Source organism: Amphiura filiformis, chromosome 3 (assembly GCF_039555335.1).
Source record: "Amphiura filiformis chromosome 3, Afil_fr2py, whole genome shotgun sequence".
Classification (NCBI taxonomy): domain Eukaryota; kingdom Metazoa; phylum Echinodermata; class Ophiuroidea; order Amphilepidida; family Amphiuridae; genus Amphiura; species Amphiura filiformis.
In genome coordinates, this window is record NC_092630.1 from 84,101,335 (window position 1) to 84,129,299 (window position 27,965).

General features: G+C 35.6%; 1 protein-coding gene across 1 annotated transcript in view; it reads left to right on the forward strand.

Annotated features, from left to right (window-relative positions):
* LOC140149279 (dedicator of cytokinesis protein 3-like) overlaps positions 1-27,965 on the forward strand; it is a 134,451-nt gene that overhangs the window by 61,500 nt on the left and 44,986 nt on the right. Inside the window, exons 6-26 of the mRNA XM_072171541.1 lie at positions 799-1,029; positions 2,276-2,314; positions 6,075-6,119; positions 6,800-6,948; positions 8,417-8,498; positions 9,202-9,328; positions 9,879-9,954; positions 10,854-10,954; positions 12,254-12,379; positions 12,944-13,068; positions 13,872-14,034; positions 14,179-14,282; positions 15,848-16,022; positions 16,640-16,737; positions 17,412-17,495; positions 18,300-18,400; positions 19,030-19,161; positions 21,119-21,227; positions 21,570-21,759; positions 22,472-22,599; positions 26,427-26,501. Of these exons, the coding sequence (XP_072027642.1) occupies positions 799-1,029; positions 2,276-2,314; positions 6,075-6,119; positions 6,800-6,948; positions 8,417-8,498; positions 9,202-9,328; positions 9,879-9,954; positions 10,854-10,954; positions 12,254-12,379; positions 12,944-13,068; positions 13,872-14,034; positions 14,179-14,282; positions 15,848-16,022; positions 16,640-16,737; positions 17,412-17,495; positions 18,300-18,400; positions 19,030-19,161; positions 21,119-21,227; positions 21,570-21,759; positions 22,472-22,599; positions 26,427-26,501 (2,460 nt within the window). The remainder of the gene's footprint in view (positions 1-798; positions 1,030-2,275; positions 2,315-6,074; positions 6,120-6,799; positions 6,949-8,416; positions 8,499-9,201; positions 9,329-9,878; positions 9,955-10,853; positions 10,955-12,253; positions 12,380-12,943; positions 13,069-13,871; positions 14,035-14,178; positions 14,283-15,847; positions 16,023-16,639; positions 16,738-17,411; positions 17,496-18,299; positions 18,401-19,029; positions 19,162-21,118; positions 21,228-21,569; positions 21,760-22,471; positions 22,600-26,426; positions 26,502-27,965) is intronic.

Genomic DNA, 27,965 nt, shown 5'->3' on the forward strand with positions numbered 1-27,965 from the left:
CAAATCTCAGGGATGTGAGAGTTCCGCGTTTTCGCCAATTTCCGCGTTTTAGCATGCCTGTGTCGCGTTTTATTTTTCCCAAACTAAAAATCCGCGTTTTGCTTTTCCCCAATGATTTATACATTATCGTTGTCCGTCCGTCTGTCTTCCATTAATTTAATGTATGAGACTAACTTACGTTGCGTGTATTAAACCTGCATATGAGACTAATTTGCGAAAGACGACCGCATGTATAGAGATCCATGGTAGGATGTGTAGCATTATGTAGTATCATATCATATGGCAGCGGTCATCGAACGTTGCCGTTGGGATCGATGTTTTGTTTACGTACAACGCCATTGCAGAATTGTTTCATGTGGGTTGTCGAATTGTACCATTTTCAATCGTAACCATCCATCTAAAATGTGACAACATGTTTACTAAAAAGCACAAGGAATTAAGAGAGGATATATCATGGCTACCAGGATTGTAATTTTGTCACGCAATACTCACATATGTGCAATGAAATATAGCTTTTAATCTTCTAATATTTATGATGAAATACGCACAAATACGGATGGTAGTAGGTAAGCTTTCTATGCGTGCTTCGAACACACTAATGGATACTTGTTTTTTTCCGCGTTTTTTGGAAAGCTCCACTCACACCCTTGAAATCTGCGGAAAAAATATCAAAATAACGTAAGAATGAAAAAAAATCGCGTAAATCGCGCATAAACAATGCAATTGTGTATTCTTAGCAGCCCTAATATTTAATATCTTTGGTAATTACTTACATGTATTTACATCTCTGACACACAGAACAAGGAATTATGGGTGGAGGATTTGCGAGACAACATGCTGAAGCTGATCGATTATCGGCGCCAGGTCATGTCAGGTCAGCTGCCCCAGGAGCAAATGCGAGAGGCAAAAGCAGACATCACCCGTTGCATAGACTGGGTCAACATGAGACTAGAGCTGGATCTTGTACCCAATGTTGATGGAGACTTCATTGATCCACGAGCATGTAGTGTTGTGGAACTTTACAAAGTGGTGGGTGTGAAATTTTGACAGCTATTCCATGTAATGTACTCAAAATAATTAGCACTCCTGATCAATTTTAATAAGAGAGCTCATTGATATTGCTAAATGACAAATTTATGGCCTTTTTGTATGCTAAACAAGGATGCAAAAATTAATACAGAATTATGGAATGGTAACCAAAATTATTAAAACTTAAAACCCAGGCCATCTGTTCATGATATTTGTTCAGAAGTTGACCCAATTCATGGTATAATGTCAGAACTGAAAAGGGTACACTAAACAGATAGATTAAAGTAAGACTAGTTCATAGGGTGCTTATTAGAAGAGTGCTAAATAAGTTGAATACAGTAATTACATTGAAAAAAACCTTTTGACAAGTGTGATTGACAAAAACAATATGCTTGCACTTCTACACAAGCTCCAAGATTGGATGTCATTGGTGATATATAACCTCATGAATATACACAATGGATGAGACCCAATCAAACATGTTTACCTGCCAAAATGTGAACTTGATGGGCAGTTACTAATATTAAAACAGTGTACCTCTGTTTGTGGTATGGAACTAGGGCCTATATGCAATAATGACATAATTATGTGTATACAAAGCGAACAGGCAGTTTACGCTCACGCAACTACCATATTTGTACCAGGTTGTAATTGGTCTCCAGCAGATCGGCTATTTGATTTTTTAGAGGGAAAAGGAAAGATAAAGTTAAAATTGTATTTTGGTTTTAAAAAAATAGTACTGTTATACAGATTTAATTAAAGAAACAAGTGACAGTTAAACCTTACCCAACAGGGAATCGCTGGCCGGGCCAGCATAACCCCTGTGGTTACAGGTGGGTGGGGGATCTTCTGCGAGGGGGTGCGAGGTTCGAATCCTGGGGGTGCCAAGTGGATTCTTTGTTAATCTTCTCTCCCTTTTCGTTTCCTCTTACCCTTCCGATAGCCAAAAAAACATGGGTTGGGTTAGGATTAAGGTTGTGAATAATGTCTTTGCATCAGTATTGTGAAAAAATCTAAATATATTGCTTGGATCTGGTCCAAAAGCAAAATGTTAAGATTTTTTAATACCTTCAAAACAACTGATGCTCAGTCATTGAACTCTAATCTGTACATGCAGGAAACTCGTGAAAGGCACGGAAACAGTAAGTGTGTTAGCTATATTGCAATCAGTTTATATTATGTAATTGTTGTAATTCTATCTCCAGTATAAATTTTTCTAATTTACATCTTTTTTTATTTGTTTCAGCACTTGGCAAGCTTTGAGCAAACAAAAACCAGGAAGCCTGTAAGTTTTGGGTCATCTCATTCGGTTTTTTAACCATTCGGCTATTCCAGTTGAAAGCCATGGTCCATCCCCCTATGGGAAACATGACCTTAATCTTCCATACAGGGAGTGTGAATTTCAAATGGGGCTACCTGAATGGGTGACTCCATTTGAAATTAACACTCCCTCTGCAGATAGAGGTAATGTCTTCCATATGGGGTATATGGATTTCAACTGGAATAGCCCGTCACCATTCTTTCTATTCACTCAATATCAAGCTGGTGTTGTGGCATCAAATCCCACTCATCATGATTTCACAAACTGTCCAATTGGTCACAAGTAGCCACACATTTCAATACAACCTCATATTTTCATGGGTTATCAAAAGCACATATATATTAGCCCAACACTGGGCTATTTCGGTTGAAATCCATACATCCCAATTTGAAAACATGACCATATATTATACCATACAGGGAGTGTAGATTTCAAATGGAGTCACCCATTCAGGTAACTTCATTCAAAATTCACACTCCTTGATTGGCAGATTAAGGTCATGTCTTCCATAGGGGTGTATGGAATTCAACTGGAATAGCTCATTGTCTAGCATTACCACAGAAAGTCCATTTCACAGTCTGGCATCTATACTGTACTGAAATACATATGCCCACATCATTGAACTTCAAATAGGCCTGGGCTTGATGGGTATTGCCCTGAGAATCTAAAGAGCATGAAATTTCCTGGAATCTAGTATCACTTTTTACATTAATCAAACATTGTTTCATTTTGCTGTATTCTAGCAAATAATTTCCGCATAGTTCCATTGATGTGGATAGTAGAAACAATGTGGAAAAGAGTCATGATCTAAAAGAAAAGAATTAAATCAAACTAAGATTTATCAATGTATTATTTTGTCTATTCATTGATAATTTTATTTTTAAGATTTTATTTTTAAGATTTATCAATGTATTATTTTTGTCTATTCATTGATAATTTTATTTTCAATTCTCTTAATTTAAGCCTGTACTTGGAAAGGGTTACAGGAATGCAATCTACCCAATCTACACAACAGTCCATTTTCTAAGTACAAATGTTAAAATGTATTGAAAAAATGTCCTTAAAAAGACTTGCATAATTGGATTGTGGTCATGAAAGTTGGTATTTCATTAAGAATAAGTTGCATGTTGCGTAATGCGTGACTGGCACATGCTTATGTGAATTTATCTGAGCGTAAGTTGGAACTTTATTAATTTGTAACAAAAAGTGACAAAAACTGAATAATTTTCGCCCATTGTAAGGGAACAAACTCAACAAAGTACAGTTGAAACAACATTGAGAGGTAGAAAAAGTATTGAGTGACTGTAAGTTGTGTTGGCATTCCAACAATCCATACACTTCTTTCATTCATGTAGTAGTTTAGCAGCAACACATGTATTCCAATGTGATTCTAATGTCTGACATATCTGTCAATTCTCCTCATTAACTTCCTTCCATACAAGAATTATGAACGAGTAAGTACTCTATGGACTGACTCATACTTGTGTAGAGTTACTTATGGCTGTGTGTTTATTTATATCATCAATGAAGTGATTCACTATGTTGATACACATGTGTCAGTGAGTGAAGGCTATCAAAGCTGATCAGCTTTATGGCTCTGCTTTTAACATTACCATGTTGCACTTCACAAATTAGCAGCTGCTTGCACTATTTTGAGTTAGAAATTGATTGATGCTCTTAATGTATATAAAATGTGAAGAGGTGCATATTGAAAATATAAACAAACTTTACTCCTAGTTTTTCAAATAAGACAGCTTCTGGAACGCGGATGTTTAGATATACTGTATTTGACCTTATTAGTGTCCTGGTGCTTGTAAGTCAGCCATTTTCAGGGGATGCTTATTAAATTAATTCAATGAAGGTCCAAATTGGGGATTTACTTACATACACATTAAAATTTTAGTATATTCTGAGGTCTTAATCCTAAGCAGAAGATTTGTGATGGTTATTTTTAAGACATTGACCAAATTTAGATTTACAGGTGTATTTAAAACAGGGCACTTAGGGAGTGGTTAGTTGAACAATTCTATATTGCTTTATAGGATGCTAATCAGATCGAATACGGTACCCAACATACCTGCTAAATTTGAATTGGAAAAAGAAAGAAACTGATATTAATAAATAGGTTGGTTGATATCTGGTGAAGAAAGTTGTTATATTGAAATCATTGCTCACTGATACCAATTTGATTAGAGCATTATTGTAAATTGAAAACAAAAGGCTGTTGAACTTGCTATGGATTTGATTTAGCATTTAAATGAAGATTTATTCAAGTCTTCTACCAAAGAGTGATTAAATAAGAGGTTAAGAGGTTACAATTACACACTTGGTGCTTTACTTGATTTCATCTTGAGTTTGGTAGTCATGTCAGAGTTGATACGCAGTTGCCCCACAAGTGTGCCAAAAATCGCTTTTGTATGCATGTGTATAATTATGCTCTGTGGCATCAGGCTAGTGTAAGCGATTCAGTCATGTGACCAGTACAATAGACATATGAATCACTACAAAAATCAAGATAAAACAAAGTTTCCTTCGACCAACATAGTACACACATATGCATCATTACCAAAAGCAAGATGAAATAAAGTATAACTTTTACAGCTTTGCATAATTATGTGTATTTGCATGATAATTTGCATGTAGACAGTTCTCTGCTTACAAACGGTTCATAGATAATTTTGAAAGGCATAATGACCTGATCAGACCATCTTTAGTCCTGGATTTATATAGGTGTTAGTTAGTCAGAAGCTTTTATTTGGTTTTCTTCCCTCAATTATAACTTCATGGGACATGAACATGGAACATGGAACATGAACATCAAATCATTTATTAAGCACTATTTCAAAATATTACCACAGCACTGGTAATGAAGCAGTTGAGTCTGTCAAAAACTGACATCTACTATTACGAGTGATCAACAATTTGTCATCTTTAAGTATTTGGGGGAAATTAAGTTTATTATGAGTGAATACAGTGTATACTGAATTGTCCAAGATTGATATGAGTCTGATAGTGAACACTAAGCCTTTCTTGATTTCCAGGGCTGTACCTTAACATTTTTGACATTAGCCAGTTAGACAGGTGATTCCGAAAAGTTACCATCCAGATATTACAGGCCCAACAATTTTGGATTATTTCACTGTTCTGAAAGTGAGAAGCCTGTATTTAAAAATGCTAACCACCCATTGGTGTACAGAATGTTAATGCTCTGCATGCTGGCCATATAGGCTTCATCATAAAAAGTCAAAGTTTTGCGATATTTTCTGAAAATATCAAGAACTATCTCAAGAACCACTGAACCAATACAAGGCTTGTTTGTACTAATTTCAATGCATTTTTCATGCTGATTCCAAAAATGGTCATAACAATTTACAATTCTGAAATTTCTGAATTTTTAAAGAAAATTTTGGAATTTGTCATCTGCAGTTAAGGTACAGCCTCAGTGATTTCATTAGTATCTATCCACTAGTTTTGACATATTCTTGTGGTTTTTCATAGTTATGAATCCCAGATTACTATAAACTACCCATTATACAGACTGATGAGGAAGACATCATCAAAGTTTTGGCAAATCATTTTTACCATTGTTGCTGCCTGCGCCTTTTAAATTGGGATGGTTACTAATAATTTGGTATTTGTCATTATGATAAAACCACAATGATATATACTGTAATCCTCTGTGTTTGCTCCACCCTTGTGTAATATTATGTTCTATTCTACCCAGACCATAATACCTACTGCTGTTGTAGATGTTGGCCTAGCGTCACAGGTATGATTTGCTAGTTATTCACATTATTTATTTATCTCCAAGTTATTTCTTTTAAACCATTTTCAAGTTAACATTTTAGCAATCATTCTGAGCATGCAATATATTCATTCTATATATGACTTAGTGAAAGTCAATAAATCATGATTTTCTATGTTGCTTACATCATAATATTAGTTCATAATGCTGAATATGTGAAGCATTATCATGAAATATATCCAGTAAAATATTCATTCATTCAAGCTCAGCTTTGTATTTTATTATGTAAAGCATGATAGTATTTTATGTATGCAATTGCATGTCAGTATTTAAGTTGCTCTGTATGCTGCTGTTGTTGATTACAAAGAACTCAGGTTGAAATTATTTCAACAACCAAAACCAATGAAGGCGCCTATTTGTTATGACGATTCAAATATGGCACATATGAAATTAATGAAGTTACCGTTCTTGTCTATTGTTTTGGGCAGTATCTCATTCCATAATGATCTACATGTAGATCTAAATCTGTACCGTAATTTGATGATTTATATAAAAAGTCACTATTTAAATTTGATTGTTGTCCCTGTATTTGTCATAGTTCAATCAAACTTATGAGTTGAGCATGTAGTTGTTTAGAATTATCAAACAGTATTCTATATTATAACATAATGTGATAGTAATATACACCCCTTGTCTTCACACAGAGTCAGAGTCAGCGACTACGAGATTCAGAAGCATTTGCTCATCACATACACTTTCACCTTAAGAACTACGCATTAAATCTAGGAGAGAATGGGGAAGGTTCAGAGGCTTTCTTTACACTCTTTGATGTAGATGAGGGCAGATACATTAGGTAAGGAGCTCATTGCTATGGCATACAAATCAATGTTCATACAAATATTGAGAGTCCTTCTTGTTTTTAAGTCTGCATTGAAGTAATCACCAACCTTTTCTTCTCAAAGATTTAAAGGGTTCAAAATGAAGACTTTTTTGATTGAATTCATGTCATCCATGAGCATTATTTGCTTCTACTTTCATGTATATATTTGATTTATTTGCATTATAGGCAATATCTAAATTCAAAGAGAAATACTAAAGTAAGAAGGCATCCTAGATAATTCACCGTAACAGGGTGTAAAACAATGTGAGATACAAATGATATAGGCAGCTGGGGGGTTGCAAATAACAGATGGGCCCAACAGAATACTACTTAAATGAAACAAAAACAACCTGAGCGAATTGACAAATTGAAAAAGGAAAACAAATGAGAATACATGAGAGAAGTGACGGTGCCAGTCAGACAAACATGTCACATGCAAAACACCAAATAAAAACAAATTATCTACATATAGAAACTACTTCAACACATGTTTAGTCTACAAGAAAGGTGGCAAGTTATTTCAGTTGAAGATTGCATTGGGGAAAGAATCTTAACCCTATGAGTACTACCTGCTGATTGGTTATCAGCAGCATGGTAAGAATGTTGGTAGGACTGAAGAGGATTGAGCTCAAATATTTAGAAGCTGTATTTTAATTGGTCATTGAGAGGAATCTATCGCACAATTAACTAATCACAAGCAAAGTAATAAATAAAAGCAGTAGTTCTATCTCGGGGGTTAATATTTATACACTAGTCAATGGTCCCTTGATGTGAAATAAGTCAGTATGAACGGGTCTAGAGTTGGCAACTTTCTAGCTTCAGCTATTTGTTTCAATAAGGTTGTAAGTGGTTTCATGGGAAAAGAAAAATATTTGCTCTTATTGCATATTATATATAAACATTATATTTGTATTTACTTTTTCATTGTATATTGTTTTCATGATGATTTGATAAATAAATTTGATTTGATTTGAAAGTTCTTGTTCATCAAATTTGAAAGATGTTATGCAAATTTTTTATTGCATCTTTCAGCAAACAATTAAGGTAACTGAAAAGCTTAGAAACAAACCTCAACATTTGATGAGTAAAATGCAGTAGAGATTCAAGACTTAAGCTTGGATCTGTCACGATTGCGTTTTGCTCATGGGGTAGGAAAGATTGTTTCACCATATATAACTCCAGATTCTGTCATGCGATTAGCATAATGTCTTGTGCTGATGAGTACACAAGCAAAGCAGTATATGCACAACTTTGTAATGCTAATTGCTTTAAGTCAAGATACTAATTATGGATCAATTTCACCCAAACACTTTTGAACCCCATGAGTGACAATCCAATATGGCAGAATGGAGCCAAACAAAACCTAAGGTTTTTTTTCTGTTTACTTTCTTTGATTTGTTGTGATGTTATATTTATGTGCATATTTTTTCTTCCCTTGCAGTGAGAGGTTTTTGGCGAGATTCAATAAACATGGATCACCATTTGATTTTGAAAGACTAGGCAACATCACAGCAATATTCAGTGTAAGTATCATATCACAAATGTATAGTATAGTTTGATCAGCTCCTAATCGACGGGAAACCACTACGCCAAAAAGTAGACCCATGTTAAGAGTGATATAGTTAGCCTATCTGATCTATTTTGTGTGTGTCAAATAAAGTAGATAGAGTATAGGACTTTGAATTAATGATTTGTTATACTTCTGGCGAGATATCACAAGACAACTCTTGAAATTAGATATATTTATATTAATCCACTATGTTATAAGGCCCGCCGATTACGAGCTGATCAAACTATATATATGTACATCCATATCAAAACTATGCACTTGTTGGCTGCTACATGTGCCTCGTTTCACAATCACATAATAGCTAGAAATAAATACCAGACTCATCTCAAGTGGAGGTCACTTCAAATCATCCCCAAGTGACATGGTTATGGAATGTTCTTTGTATTAATACGCCATGTGACTTGGAGCTGATATAAAGTGACCCCTACTTGAAATGAGTCTGGTATTTATTCCCAGTTATTGTGTGAAATGAGACACATGTAGCAGCCGACAAGTGCATCCTTTTCATATGGATGTACACATATGTGTGTGTGATGGTTTTATGTGTATATTCACCATCAAACTAGACATTCTAATTGACCCTTAACATGGAATACACCATCTTGCTACCAAAACAGGTTTGTTATGTTCTTTCTATTATGATTTCTTGTTAACAGGACATCAGCAATGCAGACCTAGAAAGGGATATCTACCTGACCTGTCATGTGACCAAACTAGCCCCATTACAGAAACCATCAGGCAAGAAAGGCACTACATGTTATAGAAGACCACATGCATGCGGGGGTAAGTGTATATGGGATGTAGTCAATATGAATAACAAATGATAACCTGAGCATGTTCATCAGGACTGTTATTGGAATTTATTAACACAACATCAAATTTAGGACGTAACTTTATAGTCCAATAAAACAGTACTCGCTGTGAATGTCACAATAACATCAACAGTGTTGAAAATAAGAGGTCTGGTAGATTTTAAAAATGATCACAGTGGGTACTATTTTATTGGAAAAGAACTATGAATTTACTTTTATAAAAATAAAAATGATTTTTGTGTACAAGTGAGGATAATATGTTAAAGACAACCTGTTGTGTGTTGTTCTACAGTAAGGCCAAAAAAAATTCGTGTGATTTGAAAAAAAAAAGAAATGCGGAAATTTCTTTTATTTAAAAAAAAAATCAGTTTTTTTTTCTTCAAAATACAGTAAAAATGCCATACCAAGTTGGGAATTAAAAAAACAATCGCATTTCGCATTTGTTTTCAAACCACTCATGAGCTTTGAGATGAACCTTTTATATTTTTTGGCCTAAGCATTCTCCATGTTTCCTTTCGCAGTAATCGGCATAAAGGAACTTCTACAACTTCCACAAGGAGGTCCACAAGACACAAAAGATTACGAGATGAAGATGTAGTAAGTAGAATAACGGGAGGAAAATTAGGGGGATTATACATCTATTGATTGTAATTTGTCCTGAATGTTTAACTTTAAATTTTAAAGGGTTATTGAGTTCTGTTCTGTTTGGCCTCCAACCACATGATTTTGCTTTACATATGTAGAAGTTATATTGATGAATTTATGACTGTTCTCACAACAAAAATGTTCACTTACGTGAGCTTTCGGCTTGCGGTCGCTAAGCCTTTTTCAAACTGATGTTATTGATCTTGATGAGTGTCACATGACGAGTTGTTGTCAACAACGCCATGTGACAGGATGTTCCGATAGACGGGTGCCAGGTCGTGTCGTCCCTTGTCTTTGTTCAGGTTGCTGGGGTGTCTGTGAATATTAATAGCTTCCCTCACTCCTCTGTTGTACCAGTTGGAGTCTTGATCCAATACTTTGACATTGTTCCAGTCGATGGTGTGTTTGGACGCTTTGACATGTTGGGCCACAGAAGTTGTTTAACGGGGGAAAAAATTGATTGATGTCATAGTCTGTTTCTAACTACCTAAACAGCAAACTTGGTAAATGAATTCATCCTAAAAAGGGTACACTTCTCTTGCTGTGTTTACATCAAGACCACTAAGTCTATGCCAGTATCCTCTTACTTGGACCATAATGAAACCTTTATTTATTAAACATTTGATGTTTCAGAAGTTAATAAACTACTTTAAAATTCTAATTCTGTTGGTATGTTCATTAAGGATAAAAATTAAGTTCTTGGAAAACTTGTTGTTCTTGTGATGTATTATAGATGTCACTATCACAGAGGTGTGGCATTATTACTTACCTTTCAAATGTATGAATTTACATAACTAATAAGTACTCCTTGTCTAATTCCTGTCTCTTCATATCTTATTGTCCAATTTCAGTACTATTCAAGAAAAAGCAGAAAATGAGTTCTCCAGTCTACATGAAAACATTGTACGGAAGCAAACCACCAAGATAGCTGGCTCTAACACAGCCAATATAGGTAGGTCTAGTGATGTATTTTGTTTAAATATATTACTTGTGCACTATTGTATGTACCTCAATTTATGTACAGGTCCCAATGCTTTGGAGACAGCACATCATCTTTGTGACAGCATCTTGATGCTTCTGACTCCACTAGGCTGGTCCTTTTGATGTATTTTTGGTTTTCTTTTGATTATAACATGTAATTTTATTACATTTTGATGTTTCTAGCCGATTTTTTACGATAAAAGTAATACATAAATAAAACTGAAACATGTCGAGTCAAAAAGTTCTTTGCCTAATTTGTAAATCACATATTACTTACTTACTGTAACGTCGTCTGTGTGACATACTAGTGTATCACAAAAGGCTGTTGTGTGTGATTTTTGTTATCATTGTTGTGTTTCTTATTGTTATTTTATATATCAGCATGCTTCTTTTTCTTTAATGAATGGACATGGGATTATAATATTGTGATATTACCTCAAAATTAATATATCAATTTTACAGTGTATCTTATCACAATTAGATGAGAATAATAATAAAATCACTCAAAGCAGCCTTTTGAGATACAACATTATGTGATGAGAATGACTATTGTAGTACCGTATTGGTCCGAGTATAGTCCCACCCGTTTTTTAGGTGAACATTTTTCACAATTGGGGGTGGGATTATACTCAATTTCAAAAAAAAAAAAAAAATTTTAAGTTTTTTTTTTTGGTTTTGGAGTGTCCATGGACCTAGACCTAAATGCTAGGATCATTCATGGTTGACCTAAAAATAAAAAAAATAAAAAAATCAAGATATTTTGTATTTTTAATATGAAAATTGATAATTTATATTCATGTCATACTCTATTAATGATTTCAAAATGCATTGAATTTCTTTTTTTTTTTAGGTCAACCATGAATGATCCTAGCATCTAGGTCTAGGTCCAGGGACACTCCAAAACTAAAAAAACTTAAAAAAAAAAAAAAAAATTTTACAATTTCTGGAATTTTTTTGAAAAATGGGGGGTGGGACTATACTCGAACGTGGGACTATACTCGGACGAATACGGTATATGCAGGATATTTCTTGAATGCTAATATTTGTCAATTGTACAAGTGAAGAATGTGCATTATATCTTGGTGTAGATTATTCATAGCAAAGTGAGTATTAGATTTAATTTACAAAATAAAGAATGTACTTGTCGTCATTGATACTTGTCTCATCATTAACTGCGATCGCCTAGCTATTGGTAACGTTGATGAAATAAGAAGTAATTTGTGAAATATTTACAGGTTAATGTTGTACATTCCTTTGTTTTATTTTGTAGGTATTTCACTTTCCTTGAGAATATTACATGGGCATTTGGAACAGTTGAAAATCAGCAAACCACTGCTGTTTGACAAGAATCTGGTGGTAGCTCGCAAGATTGGATTCTCAGACTACATTGTACCAGGTCAGTAGATAGAAAGTAGATAGTGATTGTGTAACAGTGGGGTATCCAAAAAGTCTTTGTACTCTTTCAGACTTTTGTAATCACCTGTAAAGAAATCTCAACAGGATGGTATTTTGTTATGTATAACACTTCTTCACTCACAGTTCATTCCACTCCTTGCTGCCATTTGATGTTAAACCTTGGATATTATGAAGTTCGAAAGATGAGTACTAAAAGCGTGGTTACATGCAATCTGTCCATGAATTCAGATAACTATTTTAAGTTTCTGAGTTCATCTGAATTTTCAGCTCTATGTTACCCAAGGTTTTACCCCTTAATAACCTGCTAAATGTGCTATTCCAGTTGAAATCCATATTCCCCATATGAACTACATTACCTTAATCTTCCACCCAGAGGGTGTAGGTTTCAAATGGAGTCACCCATTCAGGTAAACCCATTTGAAATTCACACACCTTGTGTGGGAGATTAAGGTCAGGTCTTCCATAGGGGGTGTATGTATTTCAACTGGAATAGCCCAATACTGACTATGATAACCATTTTTCCAACCATGTTTTGTTCTTTCAGGAGATCTGAGGAATGACCTCTTTGTGACATTACGTAGTGCCGACTTAGAAAGCAAGAGCAGTCAGATCAAGAAGAATAACGTAGAGGTCACCTTCTGTGTTGTCAACTCAAAAGGAAGAAAATTAGTAAGTATCTACAGTTGCCAGTTGAATATGTTAAGGGCATATCATACTAAGTAATCGCTTGGAGCGTAGCATTTTTATTACGTCACCTCCATCACTGATCGGTTGAGCAGCTGCCGATATCTAATCTATAATTCGCTAGCATATCCGAGTATAAAGTCGCAGGCGAGTTGACTTAAAGGCAATTTTGACGTCCTGACACTTGCAGTGATTGCAAACTGCTGGCAATTGTGAAACGCTACCAGTGCTGTGACTGCTAGTATGAATTGCCCTTTCCTTCGTACTTTTTGTCCCTTTTAGTCTGGTGAAGGGTAAACTCAGAAGTGGGGGGTTTCAATTGGCTAATTGGATCACGTCATATGTCAGCACCTCATTCCCCGAACAAGCTGTGTAGCATTGCGTGAACTGGTCCTCCATAATCAGGATGAGGGCGTCAGCCAGTCATTGTCATGCGTAAGGACCTTGCTGAGAACTAAAGCATGTGATTACTAGCATTATACATTCATAGTTCCCGGAAAAATCTTAATAATGTAAAATCAAATGTGACACGATCTGCACCATGGAGGCCAAAGGAGCATTTTTGAAAATTGAGTTCCTATAATTATCAGGCTATCATACACTGAACCAAAGGTCTAGCATACTTGGCTCTAAAGTTTTTGCCTTTATCTCAATTTCAAATTTGCCGTATTTGGCCTCCATGAACCAAATCGTGTCACTAGTAATATGGACCAAGATGTGAATGTCTATACATGCAAAATCTCTACACAACTTATTCAAACACATCTGTCTTTATGTGTTTATTACAGCAATGTGTCTCATTAGGTGATGGTGAGTCTGAGAAGGATGAATACCATTCTGTAGTGTACAGGAGCATCAGTAACCCTATGTGGAATGAGACAGTACGTCTTGGCATTCCCATTGACAACTTCAAGGACACACACATCAGATTTGAATTCCGACACTGCTCTGGTAAGACGGGTTTCATTCATTCAATTAATTTACTCATCAATCATCATACACGCATTAAAATGAGATCACATATTTATGATTATATAAAAATAAACATAAATATGAACAATCTTTTCCTTGTTTATTATTTCTTTTAATCATCAGCCAGGAAAGATGAGAAGAAACTGTTTGCCTTTGCATTCATGAGATCCATGAAAAATGATGGTACAGCAGTAGAGGATGGGGAGCATGAACTCTTTGTATATAAGGTAGGTCCAGTATAGACCAATGAGGATTCTCTCAAATAGATTCCTATTAAATTTGGAAACAGTGAAAAATCAAATATTTGCTCCATTAGTTTTACATCCAAGACCACATACTGTTCAAACTGCTATGTTTTTAAATGTTCCTAGGATCTTGCTCCTCCATATCTTTTAAGCTTCTTTCTGCCTACATGTATCTTCCAGGCAGAGAAAGGTTGCCATCCTTATCACTCCTTTGTGAGCCAAGGCCGTTCAGATCTGCTGGTACAAAGTCTTTTGCTGTCTCTGGTCCAAAGGAATGGAACAAACTCCCAAAAACCAACAGGGAGTATCCCACAATCCAGGTTTTAAAAAAGAAACATAAATCTCATCTTTTCAGTTTGCTTCAGTCTTGTTTCATTTTGTTTCTTTCTGGTTTTTTCCCTTATACAGACTGAGTCAAAAAGAAGTAAACTCATGTTTGAGGGACTGTAACTCAAAATCTGTAAGGAATCTGCTAAAAATGAAAATATCACTGAAAAGAGCAAATTCCACACGTCTAATTAAAAACAAGCATTGTTGCAATTGCTCACAGCAAACTCAAGTTATACTCATTTGAATACAACCACCCATTTTTGTAGCTGCACACAGTTTCACTTCCCAAGTAGGGGCCTACCTATTATATTGATTGGTAAGACGCGATATTTAAATGCAAATAAAGTTCTGTGTCAGGTGTGGTTTCGATCAATAATTACTACATGTTAAAGGGGTCTTTTCAATATGAATTTTACCTCATTGCACTACAGTATAATAAAACTGGACAAATGACAACATAGCACCACAATTTACCGCACGCGAGCGCACGTGTCTGTCGACGAAGTATCATGAAACTAAGAGTCCCACTGAAGTTCAGCGTCTTTTTCGGCTCCAATATCCTACAGCTAACCGGGTTTCATGTAAGGGAGCAGTATATAAGAATGTGAACAAGCTCAATGTGCATGGGACACTAAGGAACAGACAGCCGGAAGCTTCAGGCAGACCACGAACTGCTAGATCACAAGTGAACATTGCTAGAGTTAGACATGCGTTACAGCAAGACCAAAGATCAGCTCAATCCTTTACCCAACATTCCCCAATCAAGCTTCTGCTGGATCGTTCGTAAAGACTTGAATTGGTATCAATACAAGCTATAGTACCGTCATGGACTTTGTTGAATATTAATTAAAAGCAAAAGTTGCCTTTTCAACAATAAATCCTGTAAGCACTTTGCAGATTCGTCGAAATTGAAATGCATGAAAATCAATCAGCCGTGTGCAGCTACAAAAATGGGTGGTTGTATTCAAATGAATATAACTTAAGTTTACTCTGATCAATTGCAACAATTCTTTTTTTATTTAGACGTGTAGAATTTGCTCTTTCCAGTGGTATTTTAATTTTTAGCAGATTCCTTGCAGATCTCGAGTTAGCCCCTCAAACATGAGTTTACTTCTTTTTGACTCAGCCTGTACAGCTCTTTGTTAATTTTAAAGGCACTTTAAAAATATTTGAATGTCTGTATGTACTAATTCTTTCATTAATTGCTCAATTATCAGATCTCAGAACATTACCTATTTGAGTCTCCTGACGAGTACCTACGTCTACCATACTGTTCCGCCGAAGTCACCAGGTCAAGTGTCAGTCCTTTAGGAAATGAAGCATTCTCAAGAAACCTCAAAGAAAACTTCTTTGTCAGGACAACGGTATGCTCTACAAAGCTGACACAGAATAGTGAGTAGCATGTTTTTTCATTAAAGTCTGTCATTGGTCCACCTCATGTTCGGTGGTTACATAGGTGTGTATTACGCTGGTCATAGTATCGAATGGTATGTGTTAAGTTAATCACATAGCGTGTACACACATGAATACAATGAGGGTTTGTCAGCTAGCGGTGCACTGCAAAAAGGCATTGACATCACTAACTAACTTGAGGTGAATAATACTACACTTTAACAAGATCTGCAGGTTTTTTTCAGCATACAGGTTTTGTTGATCCCCTAACAACTTAAATGGTAAAATAGTGTGCAGGTAGTAGAGCAATGGACTATTCCAATTAAAATATATGCACCTGTGGACGATATGACCTTAATCTCCCACACAGGGAGTGTGCATTACAAATGGGATTACCTGAATGGGTGACTCCTTTTGAAATCTATACCCCTGTGTGGGAAATTAAGGTCATGTCTTCCATAGGTGGTGTGTGGATTTCAGCTGGGATGGCCCAATTCAAGTAGACAACACTTAGGCACTGCAGGGGTCTAATACCATTAGTGGCCTCTTCTATGAGTTGAAGGCCAATGTTGGATTACAAACTTAAGCTTGTACATGTGGGTTGATTATTTTCACAGTTGACCTACGGTGTTTGTTAGCATGGAGAGAGCACCAGCATACACTACGAGACATCCTCAGAAGAGTCACAAAGGTCGGAGGTCAAGACATAGTAGTGGTAAGTTAACATGATACAGTGAGTATCAAAGGATGAAGGCGAATCAAAAATAAGATGCATATCATCAGGGCTGGAAAAAATGCAATATTTCCAGGGAACATCATCGAAATTTCCCTCCAAGTTTGCAAAATGTCCCTCCAGTATTGAAAATGTTCCCATTATTTCTTTGTTTTGAAGACAAAAATTTCCCTCCAAATAGCAAAATTATGTATTTCAAATGGTTATTTTATATCTCGGCATGCTTCTTTCTTTTACAAATTGACATGAGATTGTAATAATATTGTCATAATACCTCAAAACTATAAAGTTTATTTTACAGTGAATCGCATCACAATTAGATGACAATAATAATGAAATAATGACTCAAGGCAGCCTTTTGAGATACGTCAGTATGTAATGCAGACAGCGATATGGAACAAGAAAATACCACTAGGGAGCTCTATGGTCTGGTATAACTTTACCATATGTTTAATACTAGCTCATGCCCTAATTGTAACCCGTACTATAACTCTAATGTTAACCCTAATCCTTTCACTAGCCTCAAACAACCTCAAATGGCAGGATAGATGTGTATTCTTAGGGCATCCACAGCAGCTGATACTTCTTTACTTTAGACTTCTGTTATTTTCTGTAGATCCTGATCATGATTGTGCTCTGTTCATATCTTATTCTAGGTATTACAAGACATATTGGATGCATTGTTTTCAATTCTTGACCTCAAGATGGAGGAGCATGGTAGAGGAGCTTTTGATGCACTTGTAAGTAGCTTATAAGTACTTTGAGGTTCATAAAATATATACAAGAAGACTGTTAGCAACATTAGCTTTGTTGTGTTATGCTGTAGAAATGGAAGAATTTGACTATAGACATCAACAAAGTTTGATAAGGAGAGTCTGGACTCCATATAGCCATATTGGTGTGTCATGCATTGGACTAAAATAGTGTAGCTTTGCTATTTATTGGCAAAGGCCTGAAATCAACTGATAATTGGCAACTTAAGCATGAGAAAAATTACAGAAGTGTGTGCATTTGTCAACAGCAAAACATGCGAGAGCTGGACTGTCCTAGTTGAATCTCTTTTATAAGAGGCATAAATAGGCTATAGGACACAAACAGCCAACTCTTGTTGTTGATATTAACATAATAACAAACATTGGGGCGAAATTCCATTCATACTCTTGCAATCTTTCAATGTGTAACAACACATACTGATGTGGAAGGACAGTTAAAAATGATTATTATCGGCCATTTGATGTAGAACCAAGTCGATTTAATGATATGTGGCAGGTTTTGTTATCAGAAGCTTGTAAAATAAAATATGATATTCCAGTTAAAATCCAATACACCCACTGTAGAAGACATGACCTTTATCACCCACACAGGGGGTTTAGATTTCAAATGGAGTCACTCATTCAGGTAACATCATTTCAAAATCACACTCCATGAAAAATTAACGACATGTCCTCCATAGAGATGTATGGATTTCAACTGCAAAAGCCCAGTGTAGTATCCTTGTTAATTGACACCCATGAGCTACAATGTTACTGGTATTGTTTTCTTAGGTGTACATCATAACTGTGTTAGGAGATACAAGATTCAAGTCTTTCACCAAAGTCATGGATGCCTACATAGACAATGATTTCTCCAGTACATTTGCACATAAGTAAGTATGACTCTTTTAGGTACCATGGTATTGGAACTGCATAATTAAAAACACAAGCTGCCAGTAGTATTGTGAAATATGTCAAACTTGATGAATGTCACACCGTTTTGAAACATTACACTGCAGCTGGTTTGTTAAGTATCAGGATTTCTCTGAGGGTGCTGTAATGCCCATATCATACCAGGCAATCGCAAGGAGTAGAGCATATTTTTGTAACATAACTTCCATCGCTTATTGGAATGGTAACTGTCTTGAAGACAACTTTGTCGCTGTATCGCTAGTTACAATTAAATTAGGGTAGCAACTTTGCAAATGCTTAAAAATGCTGGTTGCAAACGCTACCAGCATTTGATGACTAGTGATTTTTGAACCGCATGCTGCAATTGCTGGTGTGATATGCCTTTAAAAGTTAAGAAACCTTAAACATGTTTCAATTTTTGAAATACTATTTTATGTTGAAATAATAATGCATAGTTCAAAAATTATAATGGCTTTTTGAATAAGTATAAATAAGCGGGTAGAAGTTTGATCAAGACCATCATCAATTTGGTTGCATCATTTGTGTAGAGTCTTTAAACCCTAAGTGTGATCATAATAATATTGCATATATTTTATTCCTTTCCCCACAGATCATTGGTGTACTTCTTGAAGCAAATCATTGACAATGCCTTGAAGGAGGCTGCTGACTTCTCCATCAATATGCTCAGATCCATGCAATATCTCTTCAAATTTATATTCCGTTCACATTCCCTCTTCCAAAGGTGAGTAAAAACAAGACAATGCCCCTGATTGGTTGATTACATGATATAACCATCTGAATAACCAATTACAATCCCCCTGATTAGTTGATTACATGATATAACCATGTGAGTAACCAATCAAAATATAGCTTTTTCATCAATATGCTCAAATGCATGCAATATCTCTTTAGATTTATATTCCTTTACATTTCCTCTTCCAAAGGTCAATAAAAACAAACAAATAATTACAATGCCCTTGGTTGGTTAATTACATGATATCATTATGAAGACAGCAGAGTGATGAATAAGCAAAATCACGGTTTTAAGTAAATATTGTTTGAAAAAATTTCAACTTACTCCCCTTCAGCCCTACTGACTATTCTGTCAATATGTGTATGAGATACAAGATACAAGAATATGGAACATTCTACCAAAAGATAAAAAAAAGAATATGGAACATTAGCCTCCACTTTTAAGAGCGCTTTCGTCTGATACCATATGCAGGCCCGTACGCAGGGGGGGTGCGGGGGGTGTGACCGCACCTCCCCAAATTTACAAAAGTGTACAAAAAGTCCTAAAATTTCAGAATTTGCGAGCGTAGCGTGCAAAAAATCAGGTTTTTTATGCTTTTTTGGTCAAAAAAAGGTCCAAATTTTGGGAAGAAAGTCCACTTTTCACAAAATCGCACTTTTTGGGAAAAAAAGTCCACTTTTTCAAAATCAGCACCCCCCCCCAAAAAAATCCTGCGTACGGGCCTGACCATATGACATCATTAGTTACCTGAGATGATCTCAGTTTTTGAATTAGTATATCTTTGATCATGTGAGGGGAATGAGTATGTTAATTGGGCTATTCCAGTTGAAATCCATACACCCCTGTGGAAGACATAACTTTAATCTTGGAGTCACCCATTCAGGTAAACCTATTTGAAATTCATACTCCCTGTGTGGTATTCATACTCCCTGTGTGGAAAAATAAAATATGAATGAATGAATGAATGAATAAGGTCATGTTTTCTGTAGGGGGTGTATGTATTTAAATTGAATATCCCATTCAGCTCTAACTGTATTTGTAATGTTTTGTACCACAGAGCTACCATGGATGCCCATCTAGGTGATATATCCCATTCAGCTCTAACTGTATGTGTGATGTTTTGTATCACAGAGCTACCATGGATGCCCATCTAGGTGATATATCCCATTCAGCTCTAACTGTATGTGTGATGTTTTGTATCACAGAGCTACCATGGATGCCCATCTAGGTGATATATCCCATTCAGCTCTAACTGTATGTGTGATGTTTTGTATCACAGAGCTACCATGGATGCCCATCTAGGTGATATATCCCATTCAGCTCTAACTGTATGTGTGATGTTTTGTATCACAGAGCTACCATGGATGCCCATCTAGGTGATATATCCCATTCAGCTCTAACTGTATGTGTGATGTTTTGTATCACAGAGCTACCATGGATGCCCATCTAGGTGATATATCCCATTCAGCTCTAACTGTATGTGTGATGTTTTGTATCACAGAGCTACCATGGATGCCCATCTAGGTGATATATCCCATTCAGCTCTAACTGTATGTGTGATGTTTTGTACCACAGAGCTACCATGGATGCCCATCTAGGTGATATATCCCATTCAGCTCTAACTGTATATGTGCTATTTTGTTCCACAGAGCTACCATGGATGCCCATCTAGGTGATATATCCCATTCAGCTCTAACTGTATGTGTGATGTTTTGTATCACAGAGCTACCATGGATGCCCATCTAGGTGATATATCCCATTCAGCTCTAACTGTATATGTGCTATTTTGTACCACAGAGCTACCATGGATGCCCATCTAGGTGATATATCCCATTCAGCTCTAACTGTATATGTGCTATTTTGTACCACAGAGCTACCATGGATGCCCATCTAGGTGATATATCCCATTCAGCTCTAACTGTATGTGTGATGTTTTTTACCACAGAGCTACCATGGATGCCCATCTAGGTGATATACAAGATGCAATCAGGACGTTGTTTTCTTCCATCAACAAACTGATGAATCAATCAGAATCACAGCTCAGAGGACACCAGGTAACATAGCACTCCATACTAGTATTAGTAATTGACAATATCAATTAATAAATAACAGTTCAGAGGACACCAGGTAACATAGCACTCCATACTAGTATTAGTAATTGATAATATCAATTAATAAATAACAGTTCAGAGGACACCAGGTAACATAGCACTCCATACTAGTTTAAGTAATTGACGATATCAATTAATGAAACTGAAAATTATGCCCATGGTGCTTTGGTAAATTCTTGATATCGGACTGTGAGCCTTCGGATGTAATGTATAGGCCTACTCAGCTTTACAAAAGTGCATCAAATTCGCATAAATATCTTTTCAATACTTTATCCTTCATTTCAGATGACAATGCTACGCAACTTCAGCATTCTGTCAAGTGAGTTACAGATCATGTATCAACCTGAAGAAGTGAGTCAGTTCTTGGTAGACATGATCACTAATATGCCTCGTGACGGCCTACCTCAATCAATACTACAAGCCAAGCTACAATGTATGTCTGGCACCATCAACAGTGACCTCTTCAAACATCAATGTAAGTTAGTTGTATTCACCTTTGCATTGTACAGTGCAAACATCCTTCAATTAAGATTATTATATAGACTGATAGCCAAAGAATAAGAGTACAAGTACGTCATTGCACTAGAACATTTTGAATATTGTGTGTTGAGAGCCGGCTATTTTTATTCGTTTTTATAGTCAATATAAGTTTGTACTAAATAAAACCATGTGATTCGTGCTTGATAATTATTTTTCCAACATATAAGGCTTAATGTTATGATTGCTGGGGACTTCTTTAAACTCTCAAGTGACATTAGCACACTTTTAAGCATCCACCATGTGTTTTTGGTTTGTTTTTTGCCTTTGTACTTAATGGTTCCATTCCAATTTTGTGACATATCTGTTAATCAAAGTTTAGAACTTAAGTAAGATTTAAATCATGGTCATATTTATAATCATCATTTGAGTTGGTCAATTAAATTATTTCACTTGTAAACTATGGTCTGGGTAAAAAAAGTGAATGGTTGGTGGATTTGCACCATTTGTCTGATTTCTATAATCGGCTACACTTTACTAGATTATTTATTATCATGTGGGAGGTTTTAATATTTCATTTATTTTGCATGATGAACAGATGTGTGAAATGGATGCAATAGTGACTGCAATTGGTAAGATTTAGATTCATGGTTTATTGAGATTGAGGTTGGTTCGTACGGTTAATATTCACTTGCTGTTATATTTTGCAGTGTCACGTAAAGTTTTGTTGGAGCCATGCTTGGAGCAACTAAAGCAGCATATACAGAACAAAGAAGAATACAAGATGTGTATAGACATATTGGGAGATATATTAGCTTCATTGCATACTATAGGCAAGGTGAGTCAGCTGGGGTTTATCTGGTATGGTTTTGTGTACTAATCCGTAACTAGTGTATCAGTACATGATGTGTACATATATATACTAGTGTATCAGGACAAAGGAGAATACAAGATGTGTGTAGACATAATGGGAGATATATTAGCGTCACTGCATACTACAGGCAAGGTGAGTCAACAAGGGTTTAATGGTTTATAGTGTACTAATTCAGTAAATAGTGTACTGATATAAAAGGCTCTTAGACGACTTTAATTCACAGTATATTTTTATAACTGGTTTACACACAGTTGTCCTTGTTAAATACAGATTATGTGAAGCATTGATTTAAAAAAATCAACAATGGGAAATATTTATGTCCTCTTAAACATCTTGTAATACCGTAAACGTTCACCTAATGGCGCTATGGACTCTCTTGACATAACTGGAATTTTAGACACAAACTAGAAGTGCCCTCCCATAAAAATCCCACCAGCAAATAAGGGCCCATACCCTTAATTCTTGTCGGGATTTTTAGAGGAGGTAGCTCTCTATTTGTACGGCTGTGTGTCCTGAACTCGCCACCCTTAGCGTTACATGACAAATATTATGAATTTTTACACCAACCGGGTTTCTAATTAGATTATCTCGACAATCATCAACCCTAAACTAGCAAAGGTATACATTTTTGGAAAGCTGAAGGTATAAGCAATTCAAATATATACATTTCAACTCATTATACAGGGTGACCTGCAAGTTATACAGGGTGGAATAAAAATATTTTGATAAAAAATGGGTCACTCAATGCATTGCTTATTACCAACTTACAGTAATAAACTGGAAGTAAACAACATTCATTTGGTTACAGGATATGGAGAGCCAACTGACTTTGGAAGAAACCAAAATCACAGCTGTTTGGTAATCTCGAATATAGGGTGTCCCAAAGTATGTTAGATTTTTTACAATTCAACATATTTTGAACCTAAACATTTCCCCCCTAACCCATACAGAAAAAATATGTCCATATTTAGATTCCTCGTCAAATTTCCCTTCAGAAAATCTATACTTTGATTGTGATAGGATAAGTAATTAAAATTTTACAGTAACTTTTAGATTTTGAAGACATCTGCATTACTTACTACAGTGTTTAATATAACAACGGGTAGTTTTGTATGGAAAAGTTTGTATTTTCTAGACTAAACCAATCATAAATTATTAAAAACAATTAGTAGAATTGTTTAGCTGTAAGGCCATGAGTGTTTTAGATGCTAAATAGAGTCCAAATCCAATTTACAGCCTTTACAGACGCAGATTACGCACTGAAAATACCAATCCCATAGAGTTTGTGTGTACCACATCCCCCACCACCACATCCCCCACCACCGCCACCCTGCCCATTCTGAATTCTATGAAGCACAGTGTCAGTATTAAAAAAGTTCAAGTATTTCTTTTTACAGGGTTGAAAGTGCATTTTATTTAGCAATAAAATGAGACCACAAGCATGACAATACCTTCTTGCTTGACAGAGATATCATCATTTGTTTTGAGTCGACTTTGGCAAAATGTAACGTTGCCACCTTTTTTTTTGGTGGCGAGCTCAAGACACACGACCGTACATGAAATTTACCCCAAGGCAAAGAAGCCATAGGGCGCCATTAGGCAAATGTTTATGGTAGCATTTCAACATCTGCAATAGCATTTCAACCGCTGTAATAGCATTTGAACACCTGTACTAGCATTTCATCATCTGGTATTTCCTGATTTAAGCATGAAACATGTAGTAATTAAATAATGGTAGCATTGAAATCAAAGATTCTGTCAACAACTTTAATCAAAATTCAGTGTTTAATATAAGGTGTAAGGCAAGCAACCAACAATTGTGTGTTTATATTGATATTGTTTTTGTGTAAATAATTCCACTTCTCAACCTAGATTCTAGCATTAAATCCTAATCCCAAAGGACAGCTCAGATTTGTGTACACCACTGTACGTAAGATCCTTTAGTTATTCCGTCATTCAACGCATGGCACCATATTTCATTGGGACACATTGTCACATCATTGATTTTAGTAATCCATATTTACACTTGATTTATTCCAAAAATCTGATTATCATAATTCTTCTGTATTATTCCTATTTTAAGATCACATATCAGGTATGGGTTTCAAACCTTTTGTGAAACATAACCAATATTGCAATCAATCTGTTACTCCCAGTTCAGTCAAAATAAAGTGCTTCTTTACAAGAAATACAGAAGTTCATCTTGTCCTCTTTTTAATATGAGAAATTATTTTGGATTAAGGATTGGGAGTTATTGATATGAAGGGAGTGAAATGTTTTGTTGCCAACTTTGATGAATCATTTCACTTCTTGCCAATACTCCATTGATTACAAGGACATCTGACTCCTAAATTTGATATTCCTACTTGTAGAATCATCTAATAATGTTTAAGATACATCAGTTGAACAATTCAAGGAAAGAGCGTTCAAGTTCATGGAATAGCAGGCTATATATACCGTCACATAATATGCAGACCAACGGTGAATTTGCAAAGATCCCCATGTTGCCAGTAGAGCTACATAGCTACACATATGCTTTTTGCATATTTATGAGGGGCTGATTGTTCTAGCATTTTCAAATATCATTCATGCCTAACAAATTACAGAAAGATTTGAGTCCCTCTACTCTTACGCGAAAGGTATAAAAACTGTGTTTGGTAAATATGCATTGGCAGACATAGTAGTAGCAAGTACCTTCATTGAGTGATTTGCCCTTAATGATTTACAAGACCTAACTTTGCAAATGCACTGTTTATCTGTTTTATTTATCATTGCTTACCCATACATATCAGTATCAGCTTTGCTCTCATGTACACAGTAATATCTGTGGTAGATGATTGTGTGTGAGGGTGGGTACACACCCATGAGAAATCTGGGTGTAACAGTAGATGCACAGGAACCACAGATGTCAACAGTTCCTGAACAGTGTTACTAGATCGCAAACAGCATAAGTAGGCATTATAAACAAGGATGTAGTTGGAGAGTGTGAGTCTGTAAAAATGGTGAAACATGAAATTGAGTCCGTGGTGAAGTGGAATAAACCTAAAGTGTGTCAGCACTTGAATAGTGAAACTTGTGTGTATTCTCCGTAGAAGTGACATAATTATTCGGATTAATTACCATAGCAATAGAGGAAAACAATTTTGAATATATTGCCCTGCACTACAACATGCACGCAGTACCTATGCATTGAACCATAGATATCAAAGAAATACTGATCACTCGCACCTATAAGATTAGTATCTTTGAAAAGAGCGGTATTGTGTTCAATCTCTGTTTGCTGACATACATAGGTGATTAGTGCAATCTGCTTGTAGTGCAGGGCAATCTGCTCAAAATTGTATTCATCTATTGCTATGGTAGTTAATCCGATTATTACGTCACTTCTACAGCTAATTGCTGTTAGTGTAATGCAGGTGTTTGCAGGTAGGAGTGGATCTGTGTGTGATTGTATGTGGGATGAGTAAAAATGTGTGTCAATTAGTACAAACACATACTGAAAGTATAGAAAATGAAAGGTATACTAGTGTAAGTTCAACTTCCCTATTTTATTTAGTATGGAAAATAAGGGTTTATATATGATAAGTATTGGTAAGTTTCATCATCAAATCCAGTAACACATGATTTTGCATGTCATTAAAAGATACTTAAGTCATGATATATCCTGCAACCAAAGTGTTTGATTGATATCCTGACTGACTGACCATGCAGTGTTTGAATGTAATGGTTTTTGCCATATTCCTCATTATCCCCTTGCCTTCTCATCAACATGAATGAATTGATTGAAGCAGAACAATGAGGATTACCGCTATCTCAGGCTTCGGTCTTGGGAGACATTTTTAGCCACTCTTCATCATAACCACCAGGTAATGATTCAAAGCAAAAAGTAGCAAGAAGCTTAGCTCTTCCAATCTGTGTTTCCTCCCTCCTTCCTTCTTGTGGCTCTTCCCTTAATCACCTACACACCCCACCTATTTTATGACATTGCCTATGGTATGCTGTGTGAATGTTGTTTGCAGTTTATTGTAATAACAATACAAGTTCACAATGACTTGGTTTTAGCATTAATTTTTTTTAAGCTTTACAAGATTCATAATCATGTTGCATCTTATTGTAAAAATTAAAATGCACTTAAAAATCTGTAGTACTTATCACTGTATGTAGAATAAAGGTCTTGATATGGTATGTACTAATTACAGAGTATTGCTATGCAAAATTATTTTATATATCTGTTCTTGGGGAAAATTTAAATAGTTTGTCTTTTCTCATTCTGTTGAAACAACAATCTTTTCTCCTGAATACATTCTTTCATGTTCAGGCATTTTTTAAATGTGATAATATTTTGCACCAAATTCTAAATATGTAATATTCTTTCTCAAAAGAAAAGGTCTTTCTCAAAAGAATTCAGCTCCTTAGCAATTTCTGTTTAGGTAGATTGGAGTGAAATCAATACCAGTGTTGTATGTCAGCACAGATGTGAACGGTTTTCACAAATGCAGCTAATTCTCTAAGTTAGCACCAAATAAACGCCCCTGAGGCGTTACATTTTCCCAAGGTGGGGCGTTTATTCAAGGTCAATTTTAGAACGATAATTCCCGTTAAAATAATTAGGTAAACTTAAAACTCACGCTAAAATGACGAACTATGAACTAGAAACACTGACTTCTGGCTCACTTCGGGTTTCCAATCCAGATTTTCGCCAAAAGTGACGCTATTATCGACCATGTGGGCAACTTGGTAAGCTTACTACACAAGATAGCATGGAAATATCTGCATTTTTGAAACATCTTGGTTGAAAAAAGTGGTGGGGGCGTTTATTTGAGGGGGGAGCGACTATTTGATGAAATACGGTAATCAGTTTCAACAGTGAATTTCTACAGGTATCTTTTATCTTTATACTCTTATCAGGTGGAAAATGAAATGAATGGTCTTTGTTTATTTGTTTATAAAAACTAACGTCTTGTTTGTAGGAAATGATTGTCTTGTTTATAAAATGAATGTTTGGTTATAGAATGAATGTTTTGTTTATAGGAGTAAGCCTGGTTGGTTTGACTTCTTGTCACAATCATATTTTGTTTTTGGTTTTCATATCATTTCTAATAAATCGCCTGCATCCATAGCATCAAGTTTGCATAACATTTGTACTAATCAGCTGCATGATTTTGCATCTTTTTTTAATGGGAATTCAGCTTTGTTACAGTTTGACCTTTGACCTGCACATGGGATGGATGATCAGTGGTGACATGGCTGGTGGTGGCTGTGCTTTACCTTTGTTGTTATCAACCAGAATATTATTTCTACAGTAATTTTCCTGAATGTCAATCAAAGGG